The sequence below is a fragment of the Callithrix jacchus genome, chromosome 10, assembly GCF_049354715.1.
Source record: "Callithrix jacchus isolate 240 chromosome 10, calJac240_pri, whole genome shotgun sequence".
In the NCBI taxonomy this organism is placed as follows: Eukaryota; Metazoa; Chordata; class Mammalia; order Primates; family Cebidae; genus Callithrix; species Callithrix jacchus.
The window spans coordinates 122,069,502-122,093,409 of NC_133511.1; the positions used below are offsets into that span (position 1 = coordinate 122,069,502).

The window sequence follows — 23,908 nt, forward strand, 5'->3', positions numbered from 1 at the left end:
TGTTTTGAGCAGAGGTGTGGAAAGCAGCAGTCCCCTGCTATCCCTAGAACCAGGCATAAAACAAGTCTGGGTTTCAGAGTCAAAAGATGTGACCCTGGGTCCTGGAACTCCACTCACCCAGTTTATCACCTGGAGCCTCAGTGTTTTGGCGATCACAAAGAAATGATATCTATTTGACAGTTGTTTTGAAGATGGGGAGGAATGAGATGAGAAGAAAGCTCTTGGGATACTGTAAAGTGCTATGTGGCAAGGATTCCCCTCCTGAGATTTTCGGTGTCATATTCTGGATTCTAGTATTACTAATGCAGGCTCCTGATTTAAAATGCCTGGGTGGGCGGGATTGGGCATGACAGCTGGGCCTTGTCCTCCTTGCCTCTGAGGGGACTGGGGGCAGAGGCTGAGAGACTGGGGGCAGATGGCCCCACGCAGTGAGGCCATCCTTGTTTCTCTTAATTATTTTTTCCCAGAAACCAGAAAGGCATCTTGCCTGAGGCAGGCACCTGAGGAGCTCATTAACCCAGCCCATGAGCTCCCCTGGGATGGTCTGCAGGAGCCCTGTGCATGATGGGACTAAGAAGAAACACGTGTGTGTGTGTGTGTGTGTGTGTGTGTGTGTGTGTGTAGGGGCTAGAGCCTGAGGGTCCCCCCTACCCTGGACCCCCAGTCTTTCCCCTCTAGACCCTGGCTTCCAGCAGAGGTGACACAGCTTTATTCAGAACGCCACAGTCCTGGGAGAAGACCAAAGAAGGCAGCGTTTATGGCTCCCTGAGGAGGTGGCTGGGAGAGGGAGTGGCAGGGAGGCGTGGCGCGGGAGCAGGTAACATTTAACTGGGAACGGCTGTAGGAGACTCTTCCCAGAGGCGGACGTCCTCCCGGGCTGCTGGGACCATCCAGTCTGACTCCCCCTTGGACGGCGTCTCAGTCAGTTCAGGCTGCCATAATGCAATACCAGAAACTGGGTGGCTTAATGACAGGCTTTTATTTCTCGCAGTTCTGAGGGCTGAGAAGTCCAAGAGCACAGTGCTGGCAGGTTTGGCTCCTGGCAAGGCCTCTTCCTGGCTGGAAGATGGTGGCACTCTTGCTGTGTTCTCACTTGATCTCTCTGCCTTCTCATAAGGACACTCATCCCATTGAAGGGTCCCACCCCCACGACATCATCTAAACCTAATGACTTCCTGAAGGCCTCCCTCCAAATACCATCTTATTGAGAGGTGGCACTTCAGTGTGAGTTTTCGGGGGACACAAACTTTTAGTCCATAAAAGAGGGTGAGGAAACTAATGCCGAGACGAGCAGGTCACCCCACAGGAGGGGCAGAGCTGGAGGGTGAACACGACCTCTCTCTTCCAGGCCTCACCACACTCTGCCCCACACCCTGCTTGGAAGGACCTGGTCCATTAGTAAAAAGCCAGCAGCCCCAGTGGGTGGAGGCTCTGAGGCCTCCCAAATACCATAGCTACCAAGTGAGCTCTTGCATGGCAGGACAGGTTCTTTGAAGTATCCCCAGTGCCTCAGACACTGCCTTCACATAATAGATGCTCAATTAATGAATTAAGGTCCAGCAGGCAACTTGCCACCCAGGAACCCTACAACTTTCCTGAGAAACAATGCTTTTTGCTCATTCCCATAGGACCTGCCCTGGGTTCCTTGAGGGCTCTCCCCAGCCAACCTCATCATTTTATCAGTGAGGAAACTGAGGTAGCCGGGCGAGGTGGCTCACACCTGTAATCCCAGCTCTTTGGGAGCCTGAGGTGGGTGAATCACCTGAGGTCAGGAGTTCAAGACCAGCCTGACCAATATGGCAAAACCCCGTCTTTAAAAAAAAAAAAAAAAGGAAACTGAGGTATAGGGAAGGGAAAGTCACATCATTGTTTTGGGAGAAGCCAGGATACACTGACTTCCTGTTCCAATTCTTTTTTTTTTTTTTTTTTAGATGGAGTCTCACTCTGTTGCCAGGCTGGAGTACAGTGGCGAGACCTCGGCTCACTGCAACTTCTGCCTCCTGGGTTCAAGCAATTCTTCTGCCTCAGCTTCCGGAGTAGCTGAGACTACAGGTGCACACCACCACACCCAGCTAATTTTTATATATTTTTTTTAGTAGAGACAGAGTTTCACCATGTTGGCCAGGCTGGTCTCAAACTTCTGACCTCAAGTGATCTGCCTGCCTGGGTCTCCCAAAGTACTAGGATTACAGGTATGAGTGAGCCACTGTGCCCAGCCCCTACCCTGTCCCAGTTCTTTCCCACATCTGCTGAGGTTGGGCGGATGCTCAGATCTCCAGCTGCTGAAGGATGAGGACCCTTCACTCTAGGTCCTTCCATCACGTGGATCCCTCATATTAGGGATTAGGCCATATGAGGCCTGGCCTCCTCAGGGTACCTCCAGGGGGCTACAGATGAAAGCAGAAAAAGAGGCCAGTAAGTTGCTGGCAGGGCTGACTGGCTGCTGACTTGCCATCCACACCTGAATGGGAGCCAAGCCTCAGCTGGGAGGATTTTACAACCCAGGGCGTGTGGGACACATCTGTTGGGGAAGGGACTTCCCTTTGCCAGGGAGGTCAGGGAGGGCTTTCCAGAGCAGGAGCTCTTTTGAAGAGACACTGAAGGACGGGCAGGCCCTATCCCAAGGCCTGGAACTTGTTCGTGGCAAGTTACTTCACTGACCTCTTTCTGCCTCATCTGTAAAATGGGGATACTATTTTATGGTGGTTATCTTTATGGCAAAGAGAAACATAACATTTTTTTAAATGGGGATAATAAGCCAGGCACAGTGGCTCACGCCTGTAATCCCAGCACTTTGGGAGGCCGAGGTGGGCAGATCACCTGAGGTCATGAGTTTGAGACCAGCCTGACCAACAACATGAAGAAATCCCAGCCACTTGGGAGGCTGAGGCAGGAGAATTGCTTGAACCCGGGAGGCGGAAGTTGCAGTGAGCTGATATTGTGCCATTGCACTCCAATGTTTTATCTCAAAACAATATTAATAATAAATAAATAATAAAATGGGGATAATAAAAGAAGGATTTAAGTAATGTTTGTAAAGGGCTTATAACAGTGCACAGCTCATAGTTAAGCCACACAAACATCTGTTAAATGTAACGAAGGCACTCGATACATATCTGATTAATTTTTATTCAGGAAACAATAGCCTTGTATTTTGTTTTATCTTTATTTATTTAGAAGAAGTCTCACTCTGTCACCCAAGCTGGAGTGCAGTGGCATGACCTCAGCTCACTGCAACCTCCACCTCCTGGGTTCAAGCAATTCTCCTGCCTCAGCCTCCTGAGTAGCTGGGACTACAGGCACACGCCACCATGCCCAGCAAATTTTTTGTATTTTTAGTAGAAATGGGGTTTCACCATGTTGGCCAGGCTGATCTCGAATTCCTGACCTCAAGTGATCCACCCACCTTGGCCTCCCAAAGTGCTAGGATTACAGGGGTGAGCCATCGTGCCTGGCCTTTTTTTTTTTTTTTTTTTGAGAGAAGAGTCTTGCTCTTGTCACCCAAGCTGGAGTGCAGTAGCGTGATCTTGGCTCACTGCAGCCTCCACCTCCCAGGTTCAAGCAATTCTCTTGCCTCAGCCTCACAAGTAGCTGGGATTACAGGTACCCGACACCACACCTGGCTAATTTTTGTATTTTGAGTAGAGATGGGGTTTCACCATGTTGGCCAGGCTGGTCTCAAACTCCTGACCTCAGGTGATCTCCCCACCTCAGCCTCTGAAAGTGCTAAAATTACAGGTGTGAGCCACCGTGCCTGGCCTGAAATATCTTTTAAATGAAAAAGCAAGTTATGGACAGGACCCATTTTTGTTTTAAATAATGATGCGGTCGGGCACAGTGGCTCACGCTTGTAATCCCAGCACTTTGGGATCCTAGCACAAAAAATTGGCCAGGCATGGTCACATGTGCCTAAAGTCCCAGCTACTCAGGAGGCCGAGGCAGGAGAATGGCTTGAACCCAGGGGTGGTGGGTGGCAGCGGGGGTGGCAGTGAGCTGAGATTGTGCCATTGCATTCCAGCCTGTATGAGACAGAATGAGACTGTCTCAAAAGAAAAAAAAAAGAGGCAAGTTATGATTGTGTTCATGTGTGAGAAGCAGCACTTAGATCTGGTGTAAATTGCTGCACATTTCTCATGCTTACAAAGGAGTCTCAGTACGAGATGGGAAACTGCGTTCTCTGTTTAACCCGTCACTGGCATTTGTTGCCCTTTGAATGGACGTGCCTTATTCTGCTGCACTGTTGCAGCAAGTGAAGTATTCTTCTCTGTTCCCCCAGACGTAGTCTCACTCTGTCACCCGGGCCGGAGCACAGTGGCGCGATCTCATCTCACTTCAATCTCCGTCTCCCTGGTTCAAGCAATTCTCCTGCCTGCCTCAGCCTCCTGAGTAGCTGAGATTATAGGAGTGCACCCCCATGCCCAGCTAATTTTTATATTTTTAGTAGAGACAGGATTTCATCATATTGGTCCGGCTGGTCTCAAACTCCTGACCTTGTGATCCACCCACCTTGGCCCCCCAAGGGGCTGGGATTACAGCCATGAGCCACCACACCCGGCCACAAGTTAAGTATTCTCCATGCAGCTAGCTGCTCATGAAACCTTCACCGGTAGGTTGCAGATATCTGTGAGAGAAGCCTCTCTCCCTTATTAGATCATCTAAGTTAAGTTACTACCAAGTCTAGAGTGCACCAGTGTCAGGCATGGTGCCCAAACAATGTCATTGGGAGTCAGACTCTTACCCTATGTGCTGTCCTCTGGGCTAGCTACATTCTCAGGCAGAGCTGGCTCACGGGAGTGGGACGGCCACCAGAAACACCAGCTTGGCAGCTCCTCGGGGGGCACATACCCAGCCCTTGCCACTTCCCCAATAGTTCCAACAAAAGTCCCAGGCCTGGCCTTCTTTGGTCTGGCTTGGGCCATGTGCCTATTTCTGACATCAATCACTATGAACAGGTGAGATGAGGCAGGGCCAGGGCCCTGAGCCCATCCTGGAGCCCAGGGTTGGGGTAATCCCCATCTAAACCATAAGGACTCGGGGTAAGGAAGTGGCAGTTTTCCAAGGCATTGGGGTGCTGTTGGCAGAAGAAGGGTGGGTAGATGCTGAGCTAATGCCACGGCCTCAGCTCAGCTTCCGATATGAGGAAGTCGCTCTTCAGCAGCTCGTCCCCGGCCCTGGTCACCCCCGCAGGTGGATGGACTCCCATCCCCCATGTCTCTGATATCAAGCTGAGCAATCTCCCTGCCATTTACCCCACACCTGCCCAAGAGGTGGAGGAAGATCTCCATGATCAGAGACCCGTGGACAGGAAAGCAAAGGCTTGCTAAAGGATGACTCCAGATGTACTGAATGCTGGGCAGAGACAGGGAAGCCACATCGGGGGACTCCCCAGGGTGTAGGGAGAGAACAGACTTCAATTTCAGCATAGTACATTGTGCATAGCACATTTCAGTGCTCATTAAGATGGAGTCTGGGCCAGGCACGGTGACTCATGCCTGTAATCCCAAAACTCTGGGAGGCCGAGGCTGGCAAATCAAGAGTTCGAGACGAGCCTAGACAACCTGGTGAAACCCCGTCTCCACTACAATTATAAAAATTAGCTGGGCATGGTGGCACATGCCTGTAGTCCCGGTACTGGTGAGGCTGAGGCAGGAGACTTGCTTGAACCTGGGAGGCAGAAGTTGCAGTGAGCCAAGATTGCACCACTGCACTCCAGCCTGGTGACAGAGCGAGACTCTGTCTCAACGACAACAACAACAACAAAAATAGGCCGGGTGTGGTGGCTCACACCTGTAATCCCAGTACTTTGGGAGGCTGAGGTGGGCTGATCATGAGGTCAGGAGATCAAGACCATCCTGGCATGGTGAAACCCCGTCTCTACTAAGATATATAAAACTAGTCGGGCATAGTGGTATATGCCTGTAGTCCCAGCTATTCAGGAGAATCGACTGAACCCGGGAGACGGAGGTTGCAGTGGGCTGAGATTGTGCCACTGCACTCCAGCCTGGCAACAGAGCAAGACTCTGTCTCAAGAAAAATAATAATAATAAATAAAAATTTAAAAAGATGGAGTCTGCAAATAGCCAGACCTCCCAGGAACTAAGTGACTTCACGGGGCTCTATGGGGCTCATCACTGCCCAGTCCTCAGCACACCTTCCCACGCTCACTCCCCTCCCCAACCCCCAGTCCTGCTGGGCCCTTTGCCTCCAATGCCTTGTGCTTCTGAGTCTCTGCCATTCCTTTAATATACTTACACATCTTTCTGGGAAGCAATCTGGAACTTTTGGAAATGGGTAGGCAGTATAAATTATAAACAGCTGAGCTCTGATGAGTCTGAGAGCATCCCAGGGCTTTGTGGGAAATGACAGTTGTGACCACGGCTCCTGGATTTTCCCAGGTGGTCCAAGCCCTGGAAAGAGCCGGGCTCAAATCCTCGCTCTATCCTGCTACTATGTGAGCATGGACAAGGCCCTTGGTTGCTCTGGGTTCTCACTGTCCTTGTCTGTAAAACAGTGACGATTCCCTCACTTTGCCGGAGGTGCCATGAGGTCTGAAACAAGGTATGGAAAGTGGTCACCAGTGAGCTCAGAAAGGACAAGTCCCTCTCTCTTGTCCCAGTTATCCCTAGAGATGGGAGGGCCTCATGTGGAAGCTGGTGCCAGGAGTGGCCAGCCAGTGGCCAGCCAGGTTCCCAGAGCTAGGGCCTGGAGGGCTGGCTGGGGTACAGTGGGGTGGGGAGTGAGGCCCAACCCAGGCTGGCCAGCGACTCAAAATGCAACAGACCACACAGCGCTTGACAATGACTTCTCAGGGTCCTTCTTGCTGTGCTGGAGACTGGGGCCCACCTGACCCTCTTAGGAGGCCTTTTTCTTTTTTTTCTTAGCACCAACCATGTGCAGAAGGGAGGCCTTTTTCTAAACACGGGACTAGCAATGAACCAAGGCTGGTGCTGCAGACAGAGACCTAGGTGCCTTCCCCAGCACTGCCATCTGCCTTCCACCCCCTGGGTTTCAGTCTTCCCTTCCCAGCACCTGTGGGGAGGGGGTAACTATGAGATGCCTTTTTTGAGACCAAGTCTCTCTGTTTCCCAGGCTGGAGTGCCATGAGGCGATCTCAGCTTACTGCAACCCCTGCCTCCCAAGTTCAAGCGATTCTCCTGCCTCAGCCTCCTGAGTAGCTGGGATTGCAGGTGCCCACCACCAAGCCCAGCTAGTTTTTGTATTTTTAGTAGAGATGGGGTTCTGCCATGTTGGCCAGGGTGATCTTGAACTCCTGACCTCAGGTGATCTGCCTGCCTCAGCCTCCCAAAGTGCTGGGATTACAGGCATAAGCCACCATGCCCCGCTGAGACACCCTTTTTGATTCGGGCCCAGTGTGGGAGTTGGAATCTGTGGGGATCTCAGAAAGCAGGAGCTGGGTCTGCCTTAGTTTGGGGGCTGAGAAACCTGATGGTGAGAACAAGGCTGGTGAAGCCCCACTGCTTCCTGTCTATGTGAGTAGCTAGAAAGCAATTCAGAAATCTGTACGTTTCTATCACTCGGCAAGTATTTCCCGAGCATCTCCCATGTGGCAGGCCCTGCTCTAGGTGCTGGGAGACATCTGTTTGTTTGTTTGTTTCTTTGTTTGTTTGTGAGACAGACTCTTGCTCTGTCACCCAGGCTGGAGTGCCGTGGTGTGATCTTGGCTCTCTGCAACCTCCGCCTCCCTAGTTCAAGTGATTCTCTGACTCAGCCTCCCAAGTAGCTGGGATTACAGGCGTGCCACCATGCCTGGCTAATTTTTGTACTTTTTAGTAGAGATGGGGTTTCACCATCTTGGCCAAGCTGGTCTTGAACCCCTGACCCTGTGATCTACCTGCCTCAGTCTCCTAAAGTGCTAGGATTACAGGTGTGAGCCACCAGGCCCAGCCAAAAAATTTTTTTTGACTTTGGACATCTGAGGAAAGAATTGAAGAGGAGAGAGCTGTGATAGTGAGGTACTGGCTTCGGCTGGGGGCTGAGTGGTGTAGTGGACTCCTGGGACTGGCAGGCTCAGGGGAGCAAGAGACTGGTGTGGAGGCCACGGGGTCATTCATGCAGGAGTTCATAGGCCACTGAGAACCTTGGGCTTTTCCTCTGAAAGATACAGAGAGCACCAGAGGGCTCTGAGCAGAGGAGAATGTGATCTGATGCACAGGTTAAAAGGTCCCTGGTCGGGCATGGTGGCTCACACCTGTAATTCCAGCACTTTGGGAGGCCGAGGCAGGAGGATCACTTGAGGTCAGGAGTTTGAGACCAGTCTGGCCAACATGATGAAATACAAAACTAAAAATACAAAACTTAGCTGGATGTGGTGGCGCATGCTTCGGAGGCTGAGGCAGGAGGCTCTCTTGCACTCAGGAGGTGCCATCTACCTTCTGAGTTCAAGTATCGCACTGTTGAGCTGAGATTGCACCACTGAGCAAGACTCCATCTCAAAAATAAATAAATAGGCTGGGTGCAGTGGCTCACACCTGTAATCCCAGTACTTTGGGAGGCGGAGGCGGGCCGATCACCAGAGGTCATGAGTTTGAGACCAGCCTGGCCAATGTGGCGAAACCCTGTCTCTACTAAAGATTAGCTGGGCGTGGTAGTGGATACCTGTAACCCCAGCTACTCAGGAGGCTGAGGCAGGAGAATCACTTGAACCCAGAAGGCAGAGGTTGCAGTGAGTCGAGATCGTGCCACTGCACTCCAGCCTGGGCAACACAGTGAGACTCTGTCTCAAAATAATAATAACAATAAAATAAATAAATTAAAAATAAAAGGGTTGGCAGGGCACAGAGGCTCATGCCTATGATCTCAGCACTTCGTGAGGCCAAGGCAGGGGAATCACCTGAGGTCAGGAGTTCAAGACCAGCCTGGTCAACATGGTGAAACCCCGTCTCTACTAAAAATACAAAAATTAGACAAACTGTGGCTCATGCCTGTAATCCCAGCTACTTGGGAGGCTGTGAAATGAGAATCACTTGAACTTGGGAGGCAGAGTTTGCAGTGAGCTGAGATCATGCCACTGCACTCCAGTCCGGGTAACAGAATGAGACTCGGTCTCAGTAAATAAATAAATAACAAATAAATAAACCCTGTGCCTTGGAGCAGGGGAGCAGGGAAGCTGGTCAGGGGACTGCTGCAGCGATGCAGGTGAGTGGGGGGGGTCTGTCACCCAGAGAGAAGAGGGGTACCTGCCCCTCAGGTTCCGGACTGAGGGCACAGCAGGGCTTGGGCAGCCGGGGGGGCAGCAGCTGCTCCTGTGTTCATTCCTGTGGAGGCAGGAAGCATCCAGCACAGCCTTGCTTTCGAGGGGCCACAGGCAACAGGTGCGGTGGACGGGGATGTGGCTGTAGCGAGAGCTCAGCTTTTCAAGTCCTTTCTACCTCCTAAGGCTCTGGAAGGGCTTGCAGATGTCCTGTGCCCTTGGGTGGTGAGTAACACCTGCTTTTGTCATCTGGAATTTGGAGAGGATGCCTCTGCTGTCTCCCACATAGGCAGCTGGGCTAAGATCTGTAATGAAGATGCTTGAACACTCTGACTTGTCTTATGGGGCATGCAGCAGTGGCCTGCAGGATGTACACACCCACTGAATCATCAGCGACCAGCACTGGTGACCCAGCTGCCTTTGGAAACCTACAGAGGCGGAGTGCGGCAGTTCATGCCTGTAATCCCAGCACTTTGGGAGGCTGAGGTGGGTGAATCACTTGAGCTCAGGAATTCAAGACCAGCCTGGCCAGCATGGTGAGACCCTGTGTCTACTAAAAATACAAAAATTAGCCAGGCGTGGTGGTGTGCGCCTGTAATTCCAGATTCCAGCTACTTGGGAGGCTGAGGCAGGAGAATGGCTTGAACCCGGGAGGCGGAGGTTGCACCAGAATGCGTGCAAGAGCTGAGATGGTGCACTGCACTCCTACCTGGGTGACAGAGCAAGACCCTGTCTAAAAACAAATGGCTGGGCACAGTGGCACGAAGCCAGGGGATCGCCTGAGGTCAGGAGTTCGAGACCAGCCTGACCAGCATGGAGAAACCCCGCCTCTACTAAAAATACAAAAATTAGCCGGTCATGATGGCACATTCCTGTAATCTCAGCTACTTGAGAGGATGAGGCAGAAGAACTGCTTGAACCCAGGAGGTGGAGGTTGCACCAGATCGCATGCAAGAGCCAAGATGGCGCCACTACGCCAGCCTGAGCAACAAAAGCGAAACTGACTCAAAAAAAAAAACCCTACAGGAAGACGAGCGGTGGGAGGACAGAACTATGGCCTGTGTGCGGTTGCCGTTTCTGTGCTTCCAGGTCTTTGTTTACTAATTAGCAGGACAAACCCACACTTGGGTAAGCTGCCTCCACCTGCTGGTTGGCGCCTCTGTCACAGGCATGTGGTCCAAAAAATAAGATGGGCATCAAAGATTGTCTTATCAGAGAGGGAAAACAGGTTTTCTGTCTTCTCATCATAACTGTGACTTTATTATAAACAATCTAATATAAACGATGTCGTTTAAAAGAATTAAACAGGCCAGACGCGGTGGCTCACGCCTGGGGAGGCCAAGGTGGGCAGATCACTTGAGCCCAGGACCTTGAGGGCAACAAGGTGCCCCTACCCTGGGCTCCGGGATGGGCTTGGGGCCCTGGCCCTGCCTCATCTCACCTGTTCACAGTGATTGATGTCAGGAATAGGCACATGGCCCAAGCCAGACCAAAGAAGGGCAGGCCTGGGACTTTCGTTGGAACTACTGGGGAAGTGGCAAGGGCTGGGATGTGCCCCCCTGGGAAGCTGCTAAGCTGGTGTTTCTGGTGGCCTTCCTACTCCCATGAGCCAGCTCTGCCTGAGAATGTAGCCAGCCCGGAGGACGGCACATAGGGTAAGAGTCTGACTCCCGATGACATTGTTTGGGCACCATGCCTGACACTGGTGCACTCTAGACTTGGTAGCGATTTAGCTTAGATCATCTAATAAGGGAAAGAGACCCCTCTGACACAGATATCTGCTACCTCCTCGTGAAGGTGTCATGAGCAGCTGCATGGAAAATACTTCACTTGCTGCAACACTGCAGAAAAAGAAGGCAAGTCCACAGAAGGCAGCAAATGAGTGAAGAGTTTAACAGAGAAAAAGAAACCAGAGAACGCAATTTCCCATATCTTATTAAGACTCCTTTATAAGCATAAGAAATTTGAAGCAATTTACACCAGATCTAAGTGCTGCTTCTCACACATGAACAAAATCATAACTTGCCCCCCGCTTTTTTTTCTTTTGTGACAGTCTCATTCTGTTTCATATAAGCTGGAGTGCAGTAGCACAGTCTCGGCTCACTGCAACCTCTGCTGCCACCCACCACCCTCAGGTTCAAGTGATTCTTATGTCTCAGCCTCCCAAGGAGCTGGGACCACAGGTGCACATAACCACAACTGGCCAATTCTTTTCTTTCTTTTTTTTTTTTTTGAGACACAGTCTCACTCTGTTGCCAGGCTGGAGTGCAATGGCACCATCTCGACTCACTGAAACCTCCGCCTCCCAAGTTCAAGCGATTTCCCTGCCTTCGCCGCCCAAGTATGGGATTATAGCTGGGCTAACTTTTGTATTTTTAGTAGAGACTGGGTTTCACCATGTTGGACAGGCTGGTCTTGAACTCCTGACCTTGTGATCCACCTGCCTCAACCTCCCAAAGTGCTGAGATTACAGGTGTGAGACACCACACTCAGCCCTAATTTTTGTATTTTTAGTAGAGATGGGGTTTCACCATGTTGGCCAGAATGGTCTCGATCCCTTGAGCTCATGATCCCAAAGTGCTGTGATTACAGGTGTGAGTCATCCTGCCCGCCCCAATTTTTTATATTTTTAGTAGAGATGAGGTTTTGCCATGTTGGCCAGGCTGATCTTGAACTCTTGGCCTCAAGTGATCCACCCAGCTCGGCTTCCCAAAGTGCTGGGATTACAGGCATGAGCCACCATGCCTGGCCTCATCATTATTTAAGAAAAAAGTTTTAAAATAGCTGGGCATGGTGGCATGTGGCTGTGGTCCCAGCTACTTGGGAGGCTGAGGTGGGAGGATCAGGTGAGCCTGGAAGGGGGAGGTTGCAGCGAGCTGTGATTATGCTACTGAACTTGAGCCTGGATGACAGAACAAGACCCTGTCTCAAAAAAAAAGAAGAATTATATAGAGTTTGGTTATTTTTCTTACTGCTATAAAGGTAATATGTGAAATATGAAATTTACATTTTAAAATTAAAACTATAATGCCAAATTTTTAGGCCTGGCACAATGGGTCACAACAGTAATCCCAGCACTTTGGGAGGTTGAAATGGGAGGATTGCTTGAGACCCAGAGTGCAAGACCAGTCTGGGCAACATGGCAAAATCCAGCCTCTACAAAAAATAAAAATTAGCTGCATGTGGTGGCACATACCTTTAGTCCCAGCTACTCGGGAGGCTGAGGTGGAAGGATCACCTGAGCCCAGGGAGATCAAGGCTGCCATGAGCCATGACCGTGCCACTCACTGCACTTCAACCTGGGTGACAGAGTGAGACCCCATCTCAAAAATAATAATAATAATAATGCCCAATTTTCCTTTCCAGATATTGGGTAAACCTGCCTTGTTAAAAGGCTCTAGATCTCTATCCTCAGTTACAAGCCACTTAGCCCTAAGAAGTTTTCCCTTCAAAAGCAGGTTTCACAGATGTCACGATTTGGGTATTTTAATTTCATGATTCTTTCTTGTGAAAAAAAAAAAAAAACCAACCATACATATATATTCATATTCACGGTTATATATAACTACAACTCTATACATCTTCTTTTCTAGTTTTCTTCCAAAGGTATTTCTCAAATATTTTATTTAAGAGCTCTCTTCTGTTCCTCTGCTTGAAAGTAGAAAAAAAAAGAAAAGAAAAAAAGCCGGGAGTGGTGGCTCACGCCTCTAATCCCAGCACTTTGGGAGCCCGAGGTGGGTGGATCACTTGAGGTCAGGAGTTCAAGACCAGCCTGACCAACACAGTGAAACCCCATCTCTACTAAAAATACAAAATTAGCCAGGTGTGGTGGCATACACCTGTAATCCCAGCTACTTGGGAGGCTGAGGCAGAATCACTTGAACCTGGCAGGCTGAGGTTGTAGTGAGTTGAGATTGCGCCATTGCACTCCAGCCTGGGCAACAAGAGCGGAAACTTTGTCTCAAAAACAAGGGGGAAAAAAAAGAGCTCTGTTTTCTCATTTCCATGAGGCAAATGAAAACATAGCTTTTAATGAGTCCTGTTACTTGTCTTTAAATGCCTCTCCACCCAATTTCTAGCTACAGTCGGTTCTTCAACAGTTAAACACAGGCCAAGTGGGGAGGCTCATGCCTGTAATCCCAGCACTTTGGAAAGCTGAGGTGAGAGGATCACCTAAGTACAGGAGTTTGAGACCAGCCTGGGCAACATGGCGAGACATTCGTCTCCACACACAATTAAAAAAATTAGCCCGGCTTGATGGCATGCACCTGTAGTCCCAGCTACTCAGGAGACTGAAGTGGGAGGACTGCCTGAGGCTTCAGCGAGCCATGACTGTGCCATTGCACACCGGCCTGGGTAACAGAGACCCTGCCTCTAAATAATTTTTTAAAAGTTAAACATAGTTACTTTCTCAACTACCCCTTTGTCACAGAGCTTGGATTTTCTTTCTTTCTTTTTTGTTTAATTGCTATTCACTGAAATTCTACTACGTGGCCCCTAGGGAGTTATGACTGCACGGACAGGCATGACTTTATTTTTTATTTATTTTTATGTTTTGAGGCGGAGTTTCGCTCGTTACCCAGGCTGGAGTGCAATGGTGCGATTTTGGCTCACCGCAACCTCCGCCTCCTGGGTTCAGACAATTCTCCTGCCTCAGCCTCCTGAGTAGCTGGGATTACAGGCACGCACCACCATGCCCAGCTAATTTCTTTGTATTTTTAGTAGAGATGGGGTTTCACCATGTTGACCAGGATGGTCTCGATCTCTTGACCTCGTGATCCACCCGCCTCGGCCTCCCAAAGTGCTGGGATTACAGGCTTGAGCCACCGCACCCGGCCCAGGCATGATTTTAAGCTACACATTTGAACAAGTTCTTTCAGTGCTAGTGGTAGGAAATAACATAAAACAATCCAGCCGGGCGTGGTGGCTCATGCCCGTAATCCCAGCACTTTGGGAGGCTGAGGCAGGTGGATCACCTACGGTTGGGAGTTTGAGACCAGCCTGACTAACATGGAGAAACCTCATTTCTACTAGAAATAGAAAATTAGCCGGGTGTGGTGACACATGCTTGTAATCTCAGCTACTCAGGAGACTGAGGCAGGAGAATCACTTGAACCTGGGAGGCGGAGGTTGCAGCGAGCTGAGATTGTGCCACTGCACTCCAGCCTGGGCAACAAAAGTGAAACTCTGCCTCAAAAAAAAAAAAAAAAAAAAAAAAAAAAAAATCCAAGGCTGGGTGCAGTAGCTCATGCCTGCAATCCCAGCACTCTGCGAGGCCGAGGAAGGTGGATCTCTTGAAGTCAGGAGTTCGAGACTAGCCTGGCCAACATGGTAAAACCCTGTCTTTACTAAAAATACAAAAATTAGCCAGGATGTTGACTGGGTGTCTGTAATCCCAGCTACTCAGGAGGCTGAAGCAGGAGAATCGCTTGAACCTAGGAGGCCGAGGTCGCAGCGAGCTGGGATTGTGCTACTGAACTCCAGCCTGGAAGTCTAAAAAAAAAAAAAAAGAAAACTAGAAACACCCAAGGTAGGGCCGGGCGCGGTGGCTCACGCCTATAATCCCAGCACTCTGGGAGGCCGAGGCGGGTGGATCACGAGGTCAAGAGATCGAGACCATCCTGGTCAACATGGTGAAACCCGTCTCTACTAAAGATACAAAAAATTAGCTGGGCATGGTGACGCGTGCCTGTAATCCCAGCTACTCAGGAGGCTGAGGCAGGAGAATTGCCTGAACCCAGGAGGCGGAGGTTGCGGTGAGCCGAGATCGCGCCATTGCACTCCAGCCTGGGTAACAAGAGCGAAACTCTGTCTCAAAAAGAAAGAAAGAAAGAAAAAAAAAAAAAAAACACCCAAGGTAATAATTTTATGTTCCCCCAAACTTACTGCCCAGTTAACAGCTGCATTACAGTGATTTTCAAACTTTTGTCACTGTGACTTACAGTGAGAAGTACACATATCTGTATCAATATCTGAAACAAATGTTTTGCCAAACACTACTTACCTTTACTACATGGGTAAAGGTAGTAATGTTTTCTGTTCTGCTCATTCTGTTTCATTTTTGTTAATGCTACTAGGGTGAACCACATGAAACACGTCTGCATAGTGAGAACTGTCAAATACGGGCAGTTTCACATGGTTCAACCTATTTGCGACACTAATTTTACAATCCACTTCCTTAATGGAAAGGATCCCATAGACTGAAATGCTGCGAAGTGGGCATATTTCTAGTTAATGTCTTTCTAATTTTTTTTTGAGATGGAGTCTTGCTCTGTCGCCCAGGATGGAGTGCGATGGCACCATCCCAATTCACTGCAACCTCTGCCTCCCAGGTTCAAGCGATTCTCCTGACTCAGCCTCCCAAGCAGCTGGGATTACAGGCCCCTGCCACCACGCCCAGCTAATTTTGTATTTTTAGTAGAAACGGGGTTTCACCATGTTGGCCAGGCTGGTCTCAATTTCTTGACCTCATGATCCACACACCTAGGCCTCTGAAAGTGCTAGGATTACAGGCCACAGCGCCTGGCCCACTGCTTTCTGTTTCTTTAAGACAGGATCTAACTGTCGTGAAAGCCAGAGTGCAGTAGCGTGATCACGGCTCACAGCAGCCTCGTCCTTCCGGGATCCCACCTCAGCTTCCCAGGTAGCTGGAACTACAGATGTGCACCACCACACCTAGCTCATTTTTTTTTTTTTGAGACAGACTCTGTCACCCAGGCTGGAGTGCAGTGGCACAATCTCATTGGAACCTTCGCCTCCTGGGTTCAAGCAGGCACATCTAGCTAATTTTTGTAGAGTCTCCCTACGTTGGCCAGGTTGGTCTTGAACTCCTGGGCTCAAGCAATCCACCCACCTTGGCCTCCCAAAGTACTGGGATTACAGGCATGAGCCACTGTGCCTGGCCCGCTTCCCTGTTTTAAGGGCTTCATGGAATCCACATGCACCTAACCCGACTTAGATAACCTGCCCTCACTGGAGGCACTTAAGTTTTTTCCAATTTCTTGCTGTTCCAAACCATGCCACAGTGAACTTTCTTGTCATAAACGTTCTTGTGCAATGCCAGAGTTTCCATGGTGCAGGCTCCTCAAAGCAGGATGGCAGACTCCTACCATCTAGGCACTTACCATTGATCTTAGTTGCGTTTAAAAGCCTCTGGGTAAGGGCTATGCTCAGTTTCTTCCTTTGTGTGTGTCCGATGGAGAGTAAATGGTGCCGACTGAAGGGTCCCACTCCGGCACCTACTGTCCAGCTCTCTCCTCTGACCACAAGTCCCTTTCTGCAAGATGGGAAGCTCTAGTTTCTTCCAGACCTCTCTCTCTCGCTCTCTTTTTTTTTTTTTTTTTTTGAGACAGAGTTTCACTCTTGTTGCCCAGACTGCAGTGCAGTGGCACTATCTCAGCTCACCACAACCTCCACCTTCCGGGTTCAAGCGATTCTCCTGCCTCAGCCTCCCGAGTAGCTGGGATTACAGGCATGCGCCGCCACACCTGGCTACTTTTGTATTTTAGTAGAGATCGGGTTTCTTCATGTTGGTCAGGCTGGTCTTGAACTCCCGACCTCAGGTGATTAGCCCGCCTCAGCTTCCCAAAGTGCTGGGATTACAGGCAAGTGTGCCACCGCACCCAGCCCCTTCCAGGCCTCTCTCTAGGCAAACTTCATGGAGGCGTGAAGACAGTATGCTTTACCATTGACTAGACCTGAGTTTGAATGTCACCCACGCTCCTTAAACTCTCTAAATTCCATTATCATAGCTACAAAAAGAATACAAACTTCTCAGGGTTGCAGGATGAAGCTGAACACGTGGAGTGCGTTGCAAACAGTTACACATGAGTTAGCCATTGTCTTCAGCTGGTGCTGACAGCTCTTTCCCAAGCATGAGAGGCTCCTCCGTGCTGCCTATTCACATTTACCCTGCTGGGACCCGAATTAAGACAATAAGGTTCTCCTGAGTTTACGATCGGCTTGGTCCCAGGCCTCAGTTTCCTCAAGTTGGACTTCTTTTTTCTTTTTCACGAAGTAAACGTTGGACTTCTTGAGCGCTAAGGTCAAGAACGAAACTCTTGGACAAAGCCATTCATTGAACAACAAACATTTATTGAGCACCTACTACGTGCCAGCCACTGTGCTAAGCATCATCTGGGCCTCCGTTCTCCCATCCGCAAAAGCAGGAATTGTACTTTTCAACTGGGAACCGCTGGGCCTCTGGGGACCAGCAGCCTTTGGGGCGGACTAGGATTCCTTCATTGGAACCCTGGGCGCCCCGCACGTTTCCGAACGGCCTCCAGGGGGCACTGCCGCCCTGAATTGAGAGCCACCGGAGCGGGGTATGGGGAGGCCCAACTTTCTGCTCTGTCATTGGCCGACTGAGGATGATGCCGATGGCCCAGATGAGCAGATGTGTACCGTGTTTCTGGGAACTGGGGCCTACACTGGCCCCAGGATGAGTCCGTCCGTCCCTGGGGCCCTGCGTTCTGACTCTCGGGTCAGACGCAGCCAAGATACGATTCAAGAACTTCAAGGTTTCCGCTCCGGCCGAGCGCCCGGGTCCGGCGGGGGAAAGGGTGGGGGTGTCGCCCTCGCTACCCCAGCCTCAGCCCTCGGGAGGCGCAGCGTCAGGGCGAGCAGCCGCGCTGAAGCCCCCTGCGCCACTAGAGGGACTCTAGCAGCAGCGGCGCGGGCCGGCCTTGCGGTCACGTGCAGCGAAGGCGGGACCAAACCAGCGGCCGGCCAATAGGTGTGCCGTCGCCGGGCGTGATAGCCAATAGGAGCCGGGAGCGGGGTCCCGGGACTGGGAAGAAACGGTGGCCGGGAGGGGGCTCCGGGGACCATGGGGCTCCTGGCCATTCTGAAGAAGATGAAGCAGAAAGAGCGGGAGGTGCGACTGCTCATGCTGTATCCTCCCCAACGCCGGAGCCGCGGGCGTAGCGGGGCCCCGCCGGGCGGGCGGTACCGGGCGCCCCCTGCCGGGAGCGGAGCGCGGCGGCCGGCGCTTCCCAGCTGCCCCTGGCGTCACCACGCGGGCCCCACCAATCGCCACGGAGGGCCGGGGGGAACCGCATCCCCGGCCTGGAGCTGGGGCCAGCTCAGAGGGCCGCTGAAACGGGCCTGCAGGCGCATCGGCGGGACCGGGCGGCCCAAGTGTCAGGGCTGGTGGGACCCGGAGGTGACTCGGACGCCACCACCCTGCGGCCTGGCCCGCCTGATCTCCTCCCCGCGGCCCGAGGGTTCTAGGCCCCGGCTCCGTCCTCGAGCTCCCAATTCCGGGGGTGTGCGGGGTGGCGGGTATGGGCTGCGTGGATCCAACAATCCGTCTCTTTGTTTCTGCTGCTACGCGGCCCGTGAATGTCCCTGCGGCTGAGGATGTGTGGACCCGAGTGCCCTGTGCGCCTTCTGAGTCCAGTTAGGCGCCTGCACCTGTTCCCCGCTGCTCTGTGCCAGGCCCCGCGGGGGAATGGCAGGGGAGAAAAGACGCTTACATGCACATCTAACTTAATCATCACTTCATGACTCTTATTTTTTGAGACAGGGTCTTGCCCTTTTGCCCTGGCCAGAGTGCAGTCAAGGCTCACTGCACCCTCAAGCTTCTAGGTTCAAGTGATCCTCACGCCGCAGCCTCGCAAAACTCAGGGATTATAGGCATGAGCTACGGAGTCTGGCCCATGTCTGTTTCATTTAAATTTTTTTGAGACGGAGTTTCGCCTTGTTCCCCAGGCTGGAGTGCAATGGTGCAATCTTGGCTCACTGCAAAACAAAAACATCTTGCCTTCAAGGAAATTCTGTTATGCAGGGGGATAGAAAGATGACAACACAGGAAGTAAGTAAAATATGTGATATGTGCTGGGTGCAGTGGCGCACACCGGTAACTCCAGCACTTTGGAAGGCTGAGGTGGGAGGAACGATTGAGCTCAGGAGTTTATCAGCCTGGGCAACAGTGAGACCCTGTCTCTATATTTATACACATATAATTCCCCATATATACTGCATATGTATGGGCCATGCTTTGGACCATGCTTCTGGGGAACAGGACCTTATCCTGCTACAGGATGAACTCCCAGTACATATATAAATATGTATATATGTATGGAGAAGAATGCAATTTACAGTGGTCGAAGAAAGCCACTGTATGATGGCTGGACATGGTGGCTCATACCCATAATCCCAGCACTTTGGGAGGTCAAGGCGGGTGGAACACCTGAGGTCAGGAATTCCAGACCAGCCTGGCCAACGTGGTGAAATCCCATCTCTACTAAGAATACAAAAATCAGCTGGGTGTGGTGGCATCTTTAATCCCAACTACCTAGGAGGCTGAAGCAGGAGAATCACTAGAACCTGAGAGGCAGAGATTGCAGTGAGCCAAGATCACACCATTGCACTCCAGCCTGGGCTTCAAGAGTGAAACCCTGTCTCAAAAAAAAAAAAAAAAAAAAAAAAAAATTGAAACTCTCTCAAAAATTGAGTACATGAGGGAGGTGAGTGTTGAACCATGCAGCGATCCTCGGTTGGGGGGGACTTTAAAGCGAAGGCCCTGGGAGGACTAACATGTTTGGAGAGATGGCAGTGGGTCTGAGGAGAGCTGACTGGAAACCTAGGGCCTTCTGGTTCTTCGTTTTCCCTTTTGATGAGAAGTGCTGAGAAGACAAGGAATCAGACCAGTTAGGCCATGCAGGTGAGATAGGATGGTGGCTTGGACCAGGATGGAAGTAGTGAGGTCATGGAAGCTTCTGTCCTGAACAATTAGAAGGGTGAGGAGCCATTTGCTGAGCTGGAGAAGACTGCGGGAGGAGCACATTCAGAGGGGAGATGGGAGCCCTGTATGTGCCACATGCAATGCCTCTGGACAGCCCAGAAGTGTCAGGCAGACAGCTGGATGTAGGCACTGATGTCGTGTGTGGGAGGTACACATTTGGGTGTTGTCAGAATAGAGATGGTGTTGGAAGCTGTGATCCTGGATGAGGTCACCTAGGGATGAGCCTTGCCCGAGAAGAGAACCCGGTTATACCAGGATAAAGTCAGAGAGGTGAGGAGGAGAACCAGGTGGGTGTATGTCCCAGTGCTGAGGACAGCATGTGCTGGGGAGGAGGATGAGCCCCTCCGACAGGTGCTGAGTGGGGAGCGGATGACAGGGCTGCTCCGGCTCTGGAGGGCCGGAGGGAGGTCTTTGGGAACTGACCTTGGTAAGAGCAGTTTTGGGCACAGCAGAAGCAAAAACCTGATGGGAGTGTGTCTAGAAAGAGCAAAAAGGCAGAAGCAGGGGTGAGCACAAAAGACTATTCTGAGATTTCCTGTAACAAGGCAAGATATAAATGAATAAATAGATGCAGCAGAGAGATCGAGGGTTTTGTTTGCTCTTTTTAAGGTAGGAGGAAGAACGGAAAGCTCATCAGCCAGTGGGGATGATCAAGAGGTGAAGGAAACATGGATGATGGCTTGAGGGCAGGGGCTTATCAGCAACCAGGTTCCAGGGGCTAAGGCTGGGCCTCAGGGAAAGTCCCCTTCTCACCCCTATCCTGGGCCTGGGTCACTCGCCCCAGCTCTGATGAGCAGGGCAGAGCACAGGGACTTCTCCTTAACCTGCTGCGCCCAGTGGCCTGGACAATGCTGGGAAGACGACCATCCTGAAGAAGTTCAACGGGGAGGACATCGACACCATCTCCCCAACACTGGGCTTCAACATCAAGACCCTGGAGCACCGAGGGTGAGCAGGGTCCCCATGGGTGGGCCAGCCCGGAGCAGGGCAGGGAAGGTGGGAGGGGGGCCCAGCTGACCTTCCTCCCACCTGCTCCTTGCCCAGATTCAAGCTGAACATCTGGGATGTGGGCGGCCAGAAGTCCCTGCGGTCCTACTGGCGGAACTACTTTGAGAGCACCGACGGCCTTATCTGGGTGGTGGACAGCGCGGACCGCCAGCGCATGCAGGACTGCCATCGGGAGCTCCAGAGCCTGCTGCTGGAGGAGGTGGGCACTTCTACCCTTTGTGCACGCATGTGGACATGAGGCTGCCTTCTCGGCAGATGCCCAGAGGAGTCCATGGTCCCAGAGGGAAACCTAGAGGCAGAATCTATTCCTTCACTGGGCCTCCACCATGGGAGGCCCATGGCACCAGAGGAAGGACACCTGCTGTGGACTGAGACTAAGTTAAAGCCCCTGTGGTGCATCAGTTTCTGTGCCTTGAAATGGCGATGATGTATCCACCTCACTGGGCTTTAGGGAGGACAACCCAAGGCCAGCATGAAGCTTTGAGAGGCCATGGAGCCTGGCTCAGGAGTCTGACTCTTCACTGTGTGACCTCAGCCAGGTGTGGTGGCATGTACCTGTAGTCTTAGCTACTCCAGAGGCTCAGACAGGAGGATCAGTTGAGTTTGGGAGGTTGAGCATGCAGTGAGCTGTGATCATGTCACTGCACTCCAGCCCCCTGGGCGATAGAGTGAAACCCTGTCTCAAAAAAAGAAATAAATAAAAATAAAAGAAGGAAAACTTGCAAAGATAGTACAGAGGTTTTCCATATACCCTTTACCTTGCTTCCCCATCTCACCTAACCATGGTCAGTCCAAACTAAAAAATCACCATTGGTGAATTACTTGTATCTTAATTACAGATTTTACTTCAGTTTCATCAGTTTTTCCACTGCCATACTTTTTGCTTTCCAGTGTTTGATTCAGGCTACAACATTGCATTTAGCTGAAAATGAGGACCCTTGTGAGAGTGAAGGGGTCATTAATAATTCTGAGGCAGAGAGGATTGTCCTGGGCACACCGCACACTCCTCCTGTGGGGCTGGAGCAGCTCAGACGAGATCAGGGCCATCGAATACTGGTCAAGGCAGGTCCAGGCCCAAGGGTTAGACCCGCCCACCCACATCTCTCCCAGTCACAGACACATATGTAGAAACAACTAGAATCAGAGGTGGACAGTCGGCCTGTCGGGAGTGAAAATGGTTAAAGGGCAAACTCAGAAGAGAGAGAGGTCACTTCCAGCAGACCCCCATGGGCCTCTGGGCTGCTCACATTCTCTGTGCATGTCTGGTCATCAGATTGGAGCAGTCTAGAACCACAGAGAGCTCAGGGATCATCTTATCCAACACCCTTCCTGTTTATGGAAGAGGAAGCTGGAGCATGGGGGACAGTGGTGTCCCCTGGGTGGTGGTTGGTGGTAACCAGAACCCTGGCCCAGGGCTGCCTCCGCCCACGTGGGCCAGCCTTGATGGCTGTGTCCACCACCTCACTCCTCCTGGGCCTCTCCCACCACCATGGGCCTTACCTTCCAGGTGGGCCCTTCACCCCAGATGCTCTGGGCCTCTCCCACCACCATGGGCCTTACCTTGATCTTCCAGGTGGGTCCTTCACCCCAGATGCTCTGGGCCCTTAGAGGAGGCGTCAGTCTGTCCTCGAGTCCCCACCTCACCCCTCTGTCTTGTCTCCCCCAGCGCCTGGCCGGAGCAACCCTCCTCATCTTTGCCAACAAGCAGGACCTGCCTGGAGCACTGTCCTCTAATGCCATCCGCGAGGTGAGTCCAGGCCCTGGGACAGGCTCACTGAGGGAAAGGGGCACACATTTCTTTATTTTAAAAGCCTTTATTAAAAATAACAAAAAAAGTTTAAAAAGAATAATGAAAGCATTTATTAGCCCCTGCTAGGTGGCAGAACCTGTGCAGGTCACTGGGGAGCCACAGCCTGGGGAAGGCAGAGCTGCACGTGTTGTCCCGGGTAACAGTAGCAGCACACAGTCCGTGCTTTTGGTGTGCTCGGCTCTTTGTATGGATTAACTCATTTCATTCTCACAGCAACCTCATGAAGTGAGGACTATTATTTTACAGATGGTGAAACAGCCTCAGAGAGGTTAAGTAACTTGTCCCAGGTCACAAAGCCACTAAATAGACAAGCCTGTCTGAACTTTGGTTTCCTCCTTGGTGAAATGACCGACACAATCCCTGGCTCATGAGGGCTTGAGCGGAATGAGAGAGAGGACATGTGGGCTCCTAGCATGATGCCTGGATCCTGGTGGACGCTCAGGAGCCCATGTTGCATTTACATCACTAAGGGGCAGTACTGGCGTGGCACTGGACAGAGAGTCCAGGTGCCCCTGGGGGCTGACAAACTCTCCCAGGGGCCAGCGGGGCTTCCTGGATGGGATGACGTAGAGCAGGGCCTTGAGGGAGGTGCGGAGCTCCCTGGGCTGGGGAGGGAAGGGGCTGAGGGCAGGCAGGGGCTGCAGTCACTGGCCATCACCACCAGCGCCTTTGTCCTCCAGGCCCTGGAGCTGGACTCCATCCGCAGCCACCACTGGTGCATCCAGGGCTGCAGCGCCGTCACCGGGGAGAACCTGCTGCAGGGCATCGACTGGCTCCTGGATGACATTTCCAGCCGCATCTTCACAGCTGAATGAGCCACTCCAGATGCCCCCCACCTAGCAGTCTAGGTTCCCCAACCCTCACCAAACACTATCTACAGGGGAATGGGAGTCAGCCGGCCAGACTAACACTCCCCCTCCTCAACCCCTAAGCTGCTGCTGCTGCTGCTGCTGCCCACTGCTGCTCCGTGGCAGGAGGGCTGTGCCCTGGCTGTCTCCCTCGCTCCTGACCTGGCCTTTGGCTGCCATACCGAGAAGAGAGGGCTAGGCAGGTGGAAGCTGCCTCTGCTGCTACCGAGGCTGTGGGCCTCATCCTTCGCTCAGCTGTGAAATAAACCCGCTCCTTGTCCTGA

General features: G+C 51.7%; 1 protein-coding gene across 1 annotated transcript; it reads left to right on the top strand.

The window, feature by feature from the left end:
• The first annotated feature begins 18,001 nt into the window (after window positions 1-18,001).
• Window positions 18,002-23,908, top strand: ARL2 (ARF like GTPase 2). The gene is made up of 5 exons (XM_035263242.2): window positions 18,002-18,103; window positions 20,796-20,906; window positions 21,003-21,165; window positions 22,633-22,713; window positions 23,457-23,908. Exons 1-5 carry the CDS (start codon window positions 18,039-18,041, stop codon window positions 23,589-23,591), a joined length of 555 nt encoding a protein of 184 aa, XP_035119133.1. The 5' UTR covers window positions 18,002-18,038; the 3' UTR covers window positions 23,592-23,908.

What these genes read in the sequence shown, in the direction of transcription:
- ARL2 (XM_035263242.2), top strand. Translation starts at nt 18,039, where the DNA reads ATGGGGCTCCTGGCCATTCTGAAGAAGATGAAGCAGAAAGAGCGGGAG. An exon ending in AAGACCCTGGAGCACCGAGG is followed by an intron (nt 20,907 to 21,002) that starts GTGAGCAGGGTC and finishes CTCCTTGCCCAG; the next exon opens with ATTCAAGCTGAACATCTGGG. An exon ending in CCTCTAATGCCATCCGCGAG is followed by an intron (nt 22,714 to 23,456) that starts GTGAGTCCAGGC and finishes TTTGTCCTCCAG; the next exon opens with GCCCTGGAGCTGGACTCCAT.